Below are 14,391 nucleotides of genomic sequence, written 5' to 3' on the forward strand. Positions count from 1 at the left end.
CCCCTTTCCACATTGATAGGACCATGATGACACTCTTTTATTGTGCTTTTATTGAGTCTGTTTTAGCTTTTTCACTGGTGTCATGGTTCAGAAAGCTGCCCTTAAAAGAAAGGAACTAACTCAAACAGATCATTAAATGTTGGCGTCGGCTGATCGGAGAGTCACAGCTGTGTCTGGAGTCGCTGTACACCAAACAGCGCAGCGGCTCGCCAGCTCCATCTCCAGTGATGAGCCTCATCCCTCAGCCAGCGAGTTCCAGCTGCTGCCACCTGGAGGTGTAACACCACACTACAGGAACAGCTCTATTCCTGCTGCTGTTTCTCTTTTAAATAAGTCTTAGTGGACTTTATTTCTGAGGTCTATCTTGTTATTTATTTCTTGTCCCTTGAATCACGCTTTTAACAGGTTTTTATATTGGCAATTTTAATGATCTTTTATTGTATGATACTCTGCTTTTAATCCTGATCAGTGAACCCTGTGAGTACTCGCCCATGTCTCTGTTTTGTGTGGTTTTTAACTTGTCCTCTGTATCTGTCCTGTGTTTGAAATGTTTGTGTGACGCCCTCTCCTGCTACTGCAAAACAAATCAACAAATCAACAAATCTGTGAATTTCCCAGTCTGGGATCAATAAAGAATACCTATCTATCTATTTATCTATCTATCTAAATCTACCTACAGTACTAATAAAGTCACCTTGACGTTTTTTGAACTTTGAACTTTTAGTAGTAGTAGTAGTAGTAGTAGTAGTAGTAGTGCTAGTGGTAGTAGTGGTAGTAGTAGTACTAGTGGTAGTAGTGGTAGTAGTGGTAGTAGTAGTGGTAGTAGTGGTATTAATGGTAGTAATGGTAGTAGTAGTGGTAGTAGTAGTGGCAGAAGTGGTAGTAATGGTAGTAGTACTGGTAGTAGTCGTAGTAGTGGTAGTAGCGGTAGTAGTAGTGGTAGTAGTGGTAGTAGTAGTGGTAGTAGTAGTAGTAGTGGTAGTAGTAGTGGCAGTAGTGGTAGTAATGGTAGTAGTACTGGTAGTAGTCGTAGTAGTAGTAGTAGTAGTAGTGGTAGTAGTAGTAGTAGTGGTAGTAGTAGTGGTAGTAGTAGTAGTAGTAGTAGTGGTGGTAGTAGTAGTAGTAGTGGTAGTAGTGGTGGTAGTAGTAGTAGTGGTAGTAGTGGTAGTAGTAGTGGTAGTAATGGTAGTAATGGTAGTAGTAGTGGTAGTTGTGGTGTTAGTGGTAGTAATGGTAGTAGTAGTGGTAGTAGTGATAGTAGTAGTGGTAGTAGTGGTAGTAGAAGTAGTGGTAGTAGTAGAAGTAGTGGTAGTAGTGGTAGTAGTAGTGGTAGTGGTAGTTGTATTTGTTCACACGCTGCTCGTTCTCGCTGCTTGTGTGTGGTCTGTGTTTGCTACCTGTTGCCTACCTGTGTGGGGAGCCCTGGTTTACTGTTTACTGTTCTGGATTAAAACTGCCGATCTGATCCGATCTTACCGGTGCTCTTCGGATCTGATCCCTCCTCGCCCTGAGTCGCTATTCTCCTTGCTGGCGGCTCGAAGGAAGTTTTCCACCTTCTTTCTGTGCCGCCGGTTTTGGGAGTTGTGCTGACGCGCTAGCTAGCTAGCTGTTCCTCCTGCCGGTTGACCTCACCGAGGTAAGTGGAGACTTGTCTCATGTGGTCGATTTTGCGGGGAAACAGTTGCCGGCTCTGGCTGGATCTCCAGAGTCTGTGATCGGCTTCTCATAAATTGTAATACGGGTTTACCCCTGGAGGTTCGGGTGCTACACAGCTGCTCGCCTGCTTGCGTGGGACGTTTATGTGTGTGTGAACAAGCATTTAGGCTCCGGCTCACTTGTGGTCGTTAGTGTGTGCTAGTTTTAACACCGTTATGCCCTGTGAGGACTGCCGAATAGCAAATAGGAGCATTACTAACCTCCGAGAGGACATTAAACGGCTGTCAGATGAACTCCGGAAAAAAGACTCTCTCCTGTCTGATTTCATGGACACTGCAGCTACGCAATCCAAAATCATTTCCATCATGAACTCATCCGCTACAGATACCATCCTCTGGGATCCATCTTTGTCCCGCTCCCGGCCCTCCTCTTGTTCAACTCCCAGCGCTAAGGCTCTCTGGTCGGAGGTGGTGTGTGGAGGTAAGAGGGTAAAGTCCCGAGTCACCTCTCCTCCGCAACTCAACCTCATAAACCGCTTCTCCATGCTACCACCCGATGTCACAGTTCACCCTGCTGATGTCCTCATGGCCGAGGCTGATGCTGCTCCGGATCGTACTTCTGCCGTGACGGCTCCTGCTGTTGCGGCCGTGCCGGTGGCTGCGGGGTCGGCGGCTATGGCGACAGCTAACGTTAGTCCACGTCCAGCCGCTGTGAGTGGGGCGAGGGCTCCGCTGTCTCCCGCCGCGGTCACGGCTCCTATTGTGGCGGCGGCTGATGCAATGGCCGTCCCGCCTTCCGCTGCCGCTGCGGGTCCTCCTGGAGCTGGCCGGAGGAAAGGCGGCTCTGCTGGCGCTGTCACCCCTCCACCTGATGCTGGTGCCGATCGGGCGGCTGCCCGGTCCACCGCGAGACAGAAGAACAGCCAGCCGGGTAAATCCTCTGCAAGTGGGCTCCCCTCTCCGCAGCCTGCCATGGTGCAACCACCATCCAGCACCACCTGCTCACGGGCCACCAACCACCACCGACCGGCTTCACCTCTGGCCCCCTCCAGCCCCCATCTCCCCCCCGATGCTCAGGCTGCTAGCACAGCTAATGGTAGCAGCCTTTTCCGTTCTCAACCTCCACAATACATCCTGATAGGTGACTCCATGGTTAGGTCTGTTCCCATCCCAAATGGCATTACATATTCATTCTCTGGCGCAAAAATCCTGGACATACACAATCACATCCCCACCATCATCGACCGTCACCCATCTGCCCACACAGTCATCGTACACTGAGGTGTGAACGATCTCAGGTGCAGACAATCAACCAAATTACACGCTGATTACGAGCTGCTGGCTGAGACCATCGAAAGGCTGGGAAAAATTTGCATCTTCTCTCGTTTAATCCCCACCCTTAGACGAGGATCAGAAATGTTCAGCCGCCTCTATAGCGCCAACCAGTGGCTGTCCAATTTCTGTGCAGCATGTGGCTATGGATTCATTAACAACTTTGACTCATTGTGGAAAAAAACTCATCTGTACAGGTATGACAATCTCCATCTTAACAATAAAGGAATCTCTGTTCTAGCCTCTCACCTTTCCAACCATCTCTCCAGCCTTGCCGACTGACGCCATAACACCACTTCTAACGCCACTTTGCAACCCACATTCATCCCAGTCATCGCAAATAATAGGCCACTAAACAACCACTGTTCTTTTTCTGTTAAACCTCCCCGCTTTTTCCGTCAAAACTTGGTTTATGTTAATATTCAGAACAATAATCCACAGATAACCAGTCCACCTGCAACCCTCACTATGGCACTTTTAAATGTTCGCTCTTTAGCAAACAAGTCTTTTATTATTAATGATCTGATTTTAGATAACAAGATTGATTGTCTCTTTTTAACTGAAACCTGGCTGGGCGCTGATGCACCAGCTGTTCTCACTGAGGGCTCCCCACCAAATTTTAATTTTTTATTTTCTAACAGGAGTGGTAAAAGAGGTGGTGGGACTGCAACAATTTTCTCTAACTCCATTTTAACGAAGGAAATTCCACAAAATAATTACACCACATTTGAATATCATGCATTTGTTTTTAGCAGTCCCCCTATTTTATGTATGACAATTTATAGACCACCTAAGCATGCCTCCTCTTTTATCAGTGAATTCTCTGAACTTTTATCAATTATACACTCCTCATATAATAGAGTCATAATAGCTGGTGATTTTAACTTGCACATAGATAACATTTCAGATCCCATTACTATTGAATTTTTAAATATATTAAACTGTATGGATTTTACGCAACATGTCACACAGCCCACTCACAACAGAGGACACACCCTGGATTTGGTCATAACCTATAGCCTGTCCACTGGTGTGTCCTCTGTTGTCGACCTGGCTGTGTCAGATCACTATTGTGTATTTTTTAAGGTTGCCAGTTTTATTCAACAGGAGGCCCCGGTGAGAACAGTGAGGAAACGCCATCTTACTTCTGGAGTGGCTGCAAATTTTACTGAGATTTCATATAATACCCCCGCTGAAATTTTACCTGCACCCTGTGATTTTATTGTCGATAATTTTAACACTAAACTGAGGTTAGCCCTCGACTCAGTGGCTCCACTTTTAACTAAAATGATAAAAGCTAAATCTACATCCCCCTGGATAAATTCTGAAATTAAGAGTCTGAAAAGAAAGTGCAGGAGTGCAGAAAGGAAGTGGAGGAAAACAAAACTGACAGTACACCATGAAATATTCTGTGAAAAACTCAAAATTTATAATAACGCAGTTAAACAGGCAAGAATTTCCCACTTTTCAAAACTTATCTCAGTTAAAAAGAATGACCATAAATTCCTCTTCTCCACAATTGATCTTTTAATAAACACCGATTTTAAAAAGTCCTCTATGGTACCAACTGATGCTCTATGTGAGGACTTTGCAGACCACTTCAGAAGTAAGATTGATGTCATTAGATCTACTTTTTTATCACAAAACAGTGTTGCTTTTAATAGTCCTGAGCCATTGCTTTTACCCGAGGAAACACTGGAACATTTTGTCCTGGTTGATGCAGAGATGCTTGGTCGAGTTTTCTCCCGAGTTAACCCAACAACCTGCCTTTTAGATCCAATTCCCACATCACTTTTAAAGACGTTTTATGGATTCTTTCAGTTTGAACTTTTAAATATTGTAAATTACTCCCTCCAGACAGGTGTCTTCCCCGCTGCCTTTAAAACGGCAGTGGTGAGGCCCCTTCTGAAGAAGAGCAATTTGGACCCTAACACTCTTAATAACTACCGACCTGTATCCAACTTACCCTTTTTAAGTAAAATTTTAGAAAAACTGGTTTTTATCCAATTAAATGATTTTTTAAACAGAAATAATATTTTAGATCAATATCAATCTGGTTTTAGGATGAACCACAGTACCGAGACAGCCCTCCTGAAGATTGTTAATGATCTCAGGTGTAACATCGACTCACAGAAGCTCTCAGTCCTGGTGCTACTGGATCTAAGCGCTGCCTTTGATACAGTAGATCACCACATTTTATTAAACAGACTCAGAAACCTGGTGGGCCTCTCTGGTACTGTTTTTGATTGGTTTTACTCCTATCTCACAGATCGCCGGTTTTTCGTAAGTTTGGATACATGTTCCTCTAGAACCCAAGGTTCAATTTTAGGTCCAATACTTTTTAATCTTTACATGCTTCCCCTTGGGGACATCATCAGGAGACACGGCATCAATTTTCACAGCTACGCTGACGATACACAGCTCTACATTGCCGTGTCCCCTGATGACACAGGGCCTATTGATACCCTTTTAAATTGTATTTTAGATATAAAGTCATGGATGGCAGAGAACTTCCTACAGCTCAACCAGGACAAAACAGAGGTTTTAGTTATTGGCCCTGAAGGCAAGAGAGAGAAACTTTTACCAAAATTAAAGGATTTTAAACCCGCAAAATGTGTCAAAAATCTGGGCGTCCTTTTCGACTCTGAGCTTGATTTTATTCCACATATTAGAAGTATAACAAAGATAGGATTTTATCATCTTAAGAACATAGCCAGAGTGCGCCCGTTTCTCTCTCTGGCCAGCACAGAGGTGCTAATGCATGCTTTTATCTCTAGTCGTTTAGATTATTGTAATGCCCTGCTTTCTGGTCTCCCCAAAAAGAGTATTTTACACCTTCAGTTACTCCAGAACTCAGCTGCACATGTGCTGACGAGGACCAGAAAGCGGGCTCATATTACACCAGTTTTAAAATCATTGCATTGGCTCCCTGTGCGTTTCAGGATTGATTTTAAGGTTCTTTTATTAGTTTTTAAGTGTCTTAACGGCCTTGGGCCTTCTTATCTGTCTGACCTGCTTTTACCCTACCAGCCCTTGCGCACCCTGAGGTCCTCCAGTACCGGTCTTTTAACTGTTCCCAATGTTAGAACAAAAACTCATGGTGAATCTTCATTTTATTATTATGGCCCACGTCTGTGGAACAGCCTGCCGGAGAACCTCAGGGCTGCTCAGACTGTTGATGTTTTTAAACGCAGGCTCAAGACTCACCTTTTTAATCTGGCTTTTATCTGATTCTATTTCCACTCTTTTATGCTGCTTCTATTGTTTTTACTGTTTTTAGTTGCTGATTAAATAATTTTTTTTTTTAAATACATATTTATGTTGCCTGCATTATTTTATTGTTTTAATTTTATTGTTTTTAATTTATTAATACTCACTCATTTATTACACTTCATTTTTTATATGTTTATATATATATATATATATATATATATATATATATATATATATAATTTATTTATTTATTTATTTATTTACTTATTTCTTCTCTATCCCGTTTAGTATTGATTGTATTTTACTCTGTTATCTTTTAGTTTTTAGCTCCAGTGTTTTCCTCATGGCTGCGGGGGGCGCCGTCCTGGGGGTTGTCCTGGCCTGGATGGTTGGGGGCCCTGCTCCAGGGCCTTATGGCCGTGGTGTGGGCTCCTATCTGTCTGGGTCGGGGTGGTCTCTGCGGTGGCGCCCCCTGTAGTCATGGGCTGGGACGCCTCTTGGTGTGGATGGCTCCCAAAGAATGAATGGTGTTTCCTCATCTGGTCCCTCAGCGCTCAGCCATGTTTCATTTTAGTAGTAGTAGTAGTGGTAGAAGTGGTAGTAGTGGTAGTAGTAGTAGTGGTAGTAGTGGTAGTAGTAGTAGTAGTAGTTGTGGTAGTAGTAGTAGTAGTAGTAGTGGTAGTATTGGTAGTAGTGGTAGTAGTAGTAATAGTGGTAGTAGTGCTAGTAGTAGTGGTAGTAGTTGTAGTGGTGGTGGTAACAGTGGTAGTGGTGGTAGTAGTAGTGGTAGTCATGGTAGTAGTAGTAGTAGTGGTAGTAATGGTAGTAGTAGTGGTAGTAGTAGTAGTAGTAGTAGTGGTAATAGTAGTGGTAGTAGTAGCAGTAGTGGTAGTAATGGTAGTAGTAGTGGTAGTAGTGGTAGTAGTAGTGGTAGTAGTGGTAGTGGTGGTGGTAGCAGTGGTAGTGGCGGTAGTAGTAGTAGTAGTAGTAGTAGTGGTAGTCGTGGTAGTTGTAGTAGTAGTGGTAGTAATGGCAGAAGTAGTGGTAGTAGTAGTAGTAGTAGTGGTAGTAGTAGTGGTAGTAGTAGTAGTGGTAGTAGTGGTAGTAGTAGTAGTAGTGGTAGTATTGGTAGCAGTGGTAATGGTGGTAGTAGTAGTAGTAGTAGTAGTAGTAGTGGTAGTAGTGGTAGTAGTAGTAGTAGTAGTAGTGGTAGTAATGGTAGTAGTAGTGGTAGTAGTGGTAGTAGTGATAGTAATGGTAGTAGTAATGGTAGTAGTGGTAGTAGTAGTGGTAGTAGTGGTAGTAGTGGTAGTAGTAGTAGTGGTAGAAGTAGTAGTAGTGGTAGTAGTAGTAGTAGTAGTGGTAGTAGTAGTGGTAGTATTGGTAGTAGTGGTAGCAGTACTAGTAGTGCTAGTAGTGCTAGTAGTAGTGGTAGTAATGGTAGTAGTAGTGGTAGAAGTGATAGTAATGGTAGTAGTAGTGGTAGTAGTAAACTGGTACTACCGCTACCACTAATAATAATAAATAAAACAAGTAAATAAATAGATACAAATAAAAAACAGTTATTAATATAAATAAAATGGAACACAGAGACACAGAGCTGCCTGGTACAAGCTGATTAAATTTGATTAATTGATTAAAGTATTGATGATCAGAAACGTGCCTGGCTCCGGCTCCGCTGGAACCCGCAGTGAAGCAGAAGAAGGAAGATGAATTGAAATATAATGTAAATATAAAATATAAAATATAAAATATGAACCTGCAGTTGAGATAGTTTAGGGTGCACAGAGGTGACGCGTCACGCTCTGGCCCCGCCCACCGCCTCTCCGCCCACTCAGCGGTCAGCTCCTGCGGGGCATTTCCGGTTCCGGTTCCAGCAGCAGAGCAGAGAGGGGAAAGATGGCGGCGGCCGAGTCGGACAGGGATCTGTCGTCCGCGCTTTGCTCCGAGTTCCTTAACTTCTCCGCTAAAGACACGGCCGCGGTAAGACCCCCGCCCCCCCGGGCCGGCCCGGTGTTAGATCCGGACATCCCCCCACCTGCCCGCACGGTGTTTTATACACCATATCCCCACCTGACCACTTGTTTTCCACCGCGGCGCTGCCCGGCCTGGCGGGGCTACAGAGGCTAACGCAGCTAGCACAGCTAGCATCTGCCGTCAGATCAGAGTGAACGACGCTGACATCCGCAGTGTGTCACTCGGCCAGACGAGGCCCCGCTGGCCTCCGGCTTCACTGGCCGCCGAGCCACAAGCGCCGCCAGCGCGGATTCAGCCGGATCAACATGACGGCCCGGGGCAGCTAGCCTCTGTTAGCCTCTGTTAGCCTCTGTTAGCCCCAGCTAGCCTCCATTAACGTCTGTTAGCCAGTGTTAGCCTTAGCTAGCCCCAGTTAGCCTCTGCTGGCCTCCTGTAGCGTCTGTTAGCCTCTGCTAGGTTGCTTTAGCTGCTCTCAGCCAGCTGGTTGACAGGCAGAGAGACGGAAAAGCAGAGACACAGACAGGTTGACAGACTGACAGGTAGACATTAATGGAGACAGGCAGGCAGACAGACAGACAGACAGGTAGTTGGCTCAGATCTTCTAGTAGAAGACAGGTTTTAGCTGTCTGTCCTCCCAGATATGTGTGTTTTTTAGCCACCTTTGTGTGTGTGTGTGTGTGTGTGTGTGTGTGTGTGTGTGTGTGTGTGTGTGTGTGGGCACCGTGCTGGGCAGGTAGTCTCAGGTGACTTCCTGTCGCTCAGTATTAGCGGTGTGTGTTGGTGCAGGTCAGTGGGTCACTGGCTCAGCTGAACATGTAACAGCTGCTAATGCTGATGCTAATGCTGATGCTAATGCTGCTTAATCTGCTGTGAGGAGCTGCTGTCCCAACAACATCCTGTTGTTCTGCTGGTGGTTGATGATGTTGATCTTGTGGTTGTTGTTGATGCTGTTGTGGTTGTTGATGTGGTTGTTGTTGTTGATGATTTTGTGGTTGTTGTTCTTGATGTTGTTGTTGTTGATGTTGATGTCTGTGGTGCTGATCAGGACGTCTCAGTCTAATTTGTGTCTCAGTGTCACAGAGTTTGTCTCAAAAGGCCAAAGTGTCATAAAACAGAAATAAACAACATGAGTACAGTTGACGACAGTGAGATAAACAACATTCCACAGTAAAAACTACAGTCACACAAACACCTGACATCCACACAGCAGCCACAGAGAGAACGTCATGTTCCACTGCAGACCGAGGACATGTTCCACTGCAGACCGAGGACATCTTCCACTGCAGACCGAGGACATGTTCCACTGCAGACCGAGGACATGTTCCACTGCAGACCGAGGACATGTTCCACTGCAGACCGAGGACATGTTCCACTGCAGACCGAGGACATGTTCCACTGCAGACCGAGGACATGTTCCACTGCATGTTCCACTGTAGGCCGAGGACATGTTCCACTGCAGACCGAGGACATGTTCCACTGTATGTTCCACTGCAGACCGAGGACATGTTCCACTGTAGGCCGAGGACATGTTCCACTGCAGACCGAGGACATGTTCCACTGTATGTTCCACTGCAGACCGAGGACATGTTCCACTGCATGTTCCACTGCAGACCAAGGACATGTTCCACTGCAGACCGAGGACATGTTCCACTGCATGTTCCACTGCAGACCGAGGACATGTTCCACTGCATGTTCCACTGCAGACCGAGGACATGTTCCACTGCAGACCGAGGACATGTTCCACTGCAGACCAAGGACACGTTCCACTGTATGTTCCACTGCAGACCGAGGACATGTTCCACTGCATGTTCCACTGCAGACCGAGGACATGTTCCACTGCAGACCGAGGACATGTTCCACTGTATGTTCCACTGCAGACCGAGGACATGTTCCACTGTAGGCCGAGGACATGTTCCACTGCAGACCGAGGACATGTTCCACTGTATGTTCCACTGCAGACCGAGGACATGTTCCACTGCAGACCGAGGACATGTTCCACTGTATGTTCCACTGCAGACCGAGGACATGTTCCACTGTAGACCGAGGACATGTTCCACTGTATGTTCCACTGCAGACCGAGGACATGTTCCACTGCAGACCGAGGACATGTTCCACTGTATGTTCCACTGCAGACCGAGGACATGTTCCACTGCATGTTCCACTGCAGACCGAGGACATGTTCCACTGCAGACCGAGGACATGTTCCACTGTATGTTCCACTGCAGACCGAGGACATGTTCCACTGCATGTTCTACTGCAGCCCGAGGACATGTTCCACTGCAGACCGAGGACATGTTCCACTGTATGTTCCACTGCAGACCGAGGACATGTTCCACTGCAGACCGAGGACATGTTCCACTGTATGTTCCACTGCAGACCGAGGACATGTTCCACTGCAGACCGAGGACATGTTCCACTGTATGTTCCACTGCAGACCGAGGACATGTTCCACTGTAGACCGAGGTCATGTTCCACTGCATGTTCCACTGCAGACCGAGGACATGTTCCACTGCAGACCGAGGACATGTTCCACTGTATGTTCCACTGCAGACCGAGGACATGTTCCACTGCATGTTCCACTGCAGACCGAGGACATGTTCCACTGCAGACCGAGGACATGTTCCACTGTATGTTCCACTGCAGACCGAGGACATATTCCACTGCATGTTCTACTGCAGCCCGAGGACATGTTCCACTGCAGACCGAGGACATGTTCCACTGTATGTTCCACTGCAGACCGAGGACATGTTCCACTGCATGTTCCACTGCAGACCGAGGACATGTTCCACTGCATGTTCCACTGCAGACCGAGGACATGTTCCACTGCAGACCGAGGACATGTTCCACTGCATGTTCTACTGCAGCCCGAGGACATGTTCCACTGCAGACCGAGGACATGTTCCACTGTATGTTCCACTGCAGACCGAGGACATGTTCCACTGTATGTTCCACTGCAGTGTCACAGAGTTTGTCTCAAAAGGCCAAAGTGTCATAAAACAGAAATAAACAACATGAGTACAGTTGACGAAAGTGAGATAAACAACATTCCACAGTAAAAACTACAGTCACACAAACACCTGACATCCACACAGCAGCCACAGAGAGAACGTCATGTTCCACTGCAGACCGAGGACATGTTCCACTGCAGACCGAGGACATGTTCCACTGCAGACCGAGGACATGTTCCACTGCATGTTCCACTGCAGACCGAGGACATGTTCCACTGCAGGCCGAGGACATGTTCCACTGTATGTTCCACTGCAGGCCGAGGACATGTTCCACTGCAGGCCGAGGACATGTTCCACTGCAGACCGAGGACATGTTCCACTGTATGTTCCACTGCAGGCCGAGGACATGTTCCACTGTATGTTCCACTGCAGACCGAGGACATGTTCCACTGCATGTTCCACTGCAGACCGAGGACATGTTCCACTGCAGACCGAGGACATGTTCCACTGTATGTTCCACTGCAGACCGAGGACATGTTCCACTGTATGTTCCACTGCAGACCGAGGACATGTTCCACTGCATGTTCCACTGCAGACCGAGGACATGTTCCACTGCAGACCGAGGACATGTTCCACTGTATGTTCCACTGCAGACCGAGGACATGTTCCACTGCAGACCGAGGACATGTTCCACTGCAGACCGAGGACATGTTCCACTGTATGTTCCACTGCAGACCGAGGACATATTCCACTGCATGTTCTACTGCAGCCCGAGGACATGTTCCACTGCAGACCGAGGACATGTTCCACTGTATGTTCCACTGCAGACCGAGGACATGTTCCACTGCATGTTCCACTGCAGACCGAGGACATGTTCCACTGCATGTTCCACTGCAGACCGAGGACATGTTCCACTGCAGACCGAGGACATGTTCCACTGCATGTTCTACTGCAGCCCGAGGACATGTTCCACTGCAGACCGAGGACATGTTCCACTGTATGTTCCACTGCAGACCGAGGACATGTTCCACTGTATGTTCCACTGCAGTGTCACAGAGTTTGTCTCAAAAGGCCAAAGTGTCATAAAACAGAAATAAACAACATGAGTACAGTTGACGAAAGTGAGATAAACAACATTCCACAGTAAAAACTACAGTCACACAAACACCTGACATCCACACAGCAGCCACAGAGAGAACGTCATGTTCCACTGCAGACCGAGGACATGTTCCACTGCAGACCGAGGACATGTTCCACTGCAGACCGAGGACATGTTCCACTGCATGTTCCACTGCAGACCGAGGACATGTTCCACTGCAGGCCGAGGACATGTTCCACTGTATGTTCCACTGCAGGCCGAGGACATGTTCCACTGCAGGCCGAGGACATGTTCCACTGCAGACCGAGGACATGTTCCACTGTATGTTCCACTGCAGGCCGAGGACATGTTCCACTGTATGTTCCACTGCAGACCGAGGACATGTTCCACTGCATGTTCCACTGCAGACCGAGGACATGTTCCACTGCAGACCGAGGACATGTTCCACTGTATGTTCCACTGCAGACCGAGGACATGTTCCACTGTATGTTCCACTGCAGACCGAGGACATGTTCCACTGCATGTTCCACTGCAGACCGAGGACATGTTCCACTGCAGACCGAGGACATGTTCCACTGTATGTTCCACTGCAGACCGAGGACGTGTTCCACTGCAGACCGAGGACGTGTTCCACTGCATGTTCCACTGCAGACCGAGGACATGTTCCACTGCAGACCGAGGACATGTTCCACTGCAGGCCGAGGACATGTTCCACTGCATGTTCCACTGCAGGCCGAGGACATGTTCCACTGCAGACCGAGGACATGTTCCACTGCAGACCGAGGACATGTTCCACTGCAGACCGAGGACGTGTTCCACTGGAACACCCAGTTGTTAACATCAAATGACACTTTGTGTGATTGTTTGTTTGTTTGTTTGTTTGTTTGTTTTGAGGCGTGGTGTTTCTGCCGTCTTGGCTCTCCATAAACAAATGTCAGGATCTCAGCAGGACTCACCTGCTCCGTAAAGAAAGAAGAAGAAGAAGAAGAAGAAGAAGAAGGAGAACGCTGATATTGTCCGGTTTGTCTGGACAATAATAAGAACAATAACATTAATGTTGTTATTATTGTCCAGACAAATCATTGTATTTGTGGGTGGTGTCTGTTGCCATAGCAACAGTTGTAACACTCAGGGATGTCATTGTTTGTTCAGGTGAGAGAGGCCGCCAGGTGAACATCCAGGCTGACAGATAGAAGTGGATTTGGGTAGAATGGACACGGCATAGGGAACATGTTTCTGTCAGCCACATGCTGCGCTGATGTTAGCTCAGACGTAAACAAACTCTTCTGGCCACGCCATGATGTCATTGAATGCTACAGCTGTTACCATGGCAACGGGATCCACCTGGAAGCACTCTGACACATTTCTGTGTGTCAGACTTTATACGGCAGGTTGGCGACTGCCTCAGTTATTTCTCAGCAGTGATGCAGCTGATAGCCGACACCTGACCAGCCTGCTGCTTCAGGGCTGTGTGTCTCTGCTCACATCACCTGTGGACAGATCACCTGCGGACAGATCACCTGTGGACAGATCACCTGCGGACAGATCACCTGCGGACAGATCACCTGTGGACAGATCACCTGCGGACAGATCACCTGCGGACTGATCACCTGCGGACACACTCCCAATTGAACAGGCTCTGTTTGGTCACAGTGGAGCTGTCAGTAAAGTTCTTCAGTCTGTTTCCAACATGGCTGCCAGTTCTACACACTCCATTTCTATGTGAGACAGTTTGTGGGATCAGACCTGTGATCAGCCTGATGCAGGACGTTCTGTGTGTATGTGTGTATGTGTGTGTGTGTGTGTGTGTGTGTGTGTGTGTGTGGCTGGATGCTAGCTGCTGTCTGAGGCTATAGATAGCTGTTTGCCTGCAGGAAGCTGTGCTCAGTAATGTGACACCTGACTGCAGTCTGCTGCAGGGTGTGTGTGTGTGTGTGTGTGTGTGTGTGTGAGAGAGAGAGACAGACAGAGAGAGAGAGATAGACAGACAGACAGAGAGACAGACAGACAGAGAGACAGACAGACAGACTCCTCCCACATTCAGCACAGCTGATCTGCTGCTGATTTTATTACTGATAGTGCATTAGCTGCTAATGCTAACAGCTAACAGCGCTAATACCCCTGCTGTGGGGGCGGAGCCTCATGGACCAGATTAGTAACGGGATAT

General features: G+C 47.3%; 1 protein-coding gene across 3 annotated transcripts in view; it reads left to right on the forward strand.

The window, feature by feature from the left end:
* Positions 1-8,074: 8,074 nt before the first annotated feature.
* Positions 8,075-14,391, forward strand: part of ubr2 (ubiquitin protein ligase E3 component n-recognin 2) — a 46,260-nt gene continuing 39,943 nt past the window's right edge. For 2 of the 3 annotated variants that reach the window (XM_030070003.1, XM_030070002.1), the window contains exon 1: positions 8,075-8,183. In XM_030070003.1, the coding sequence (XP_029925863.1) occupies positions 8,100-8,183 (84 nt within the window). In that variant the 5' untranslated portion in view covers positions 8,075-8,099. The remainder of the gene's footprint in view (positions 8,184-14,391) is intronic. The other variant, XM_030070004.1, reaches the window with a different exon arrangement.

Source organism: Myripristis murdjan, chromosome 15 (genome assembly GCF_902150065.1).
Source record: "Myripristis murdjan chromosome 15, fMyrMur1.1, whole genome shotgun sequence".
Lineage (NCBI taxonomy): Eukaryota > Metazoa > Chordata > Actinopteri > Holocentriformes > Holocentridae > Myripristis > Myripristis murdjan.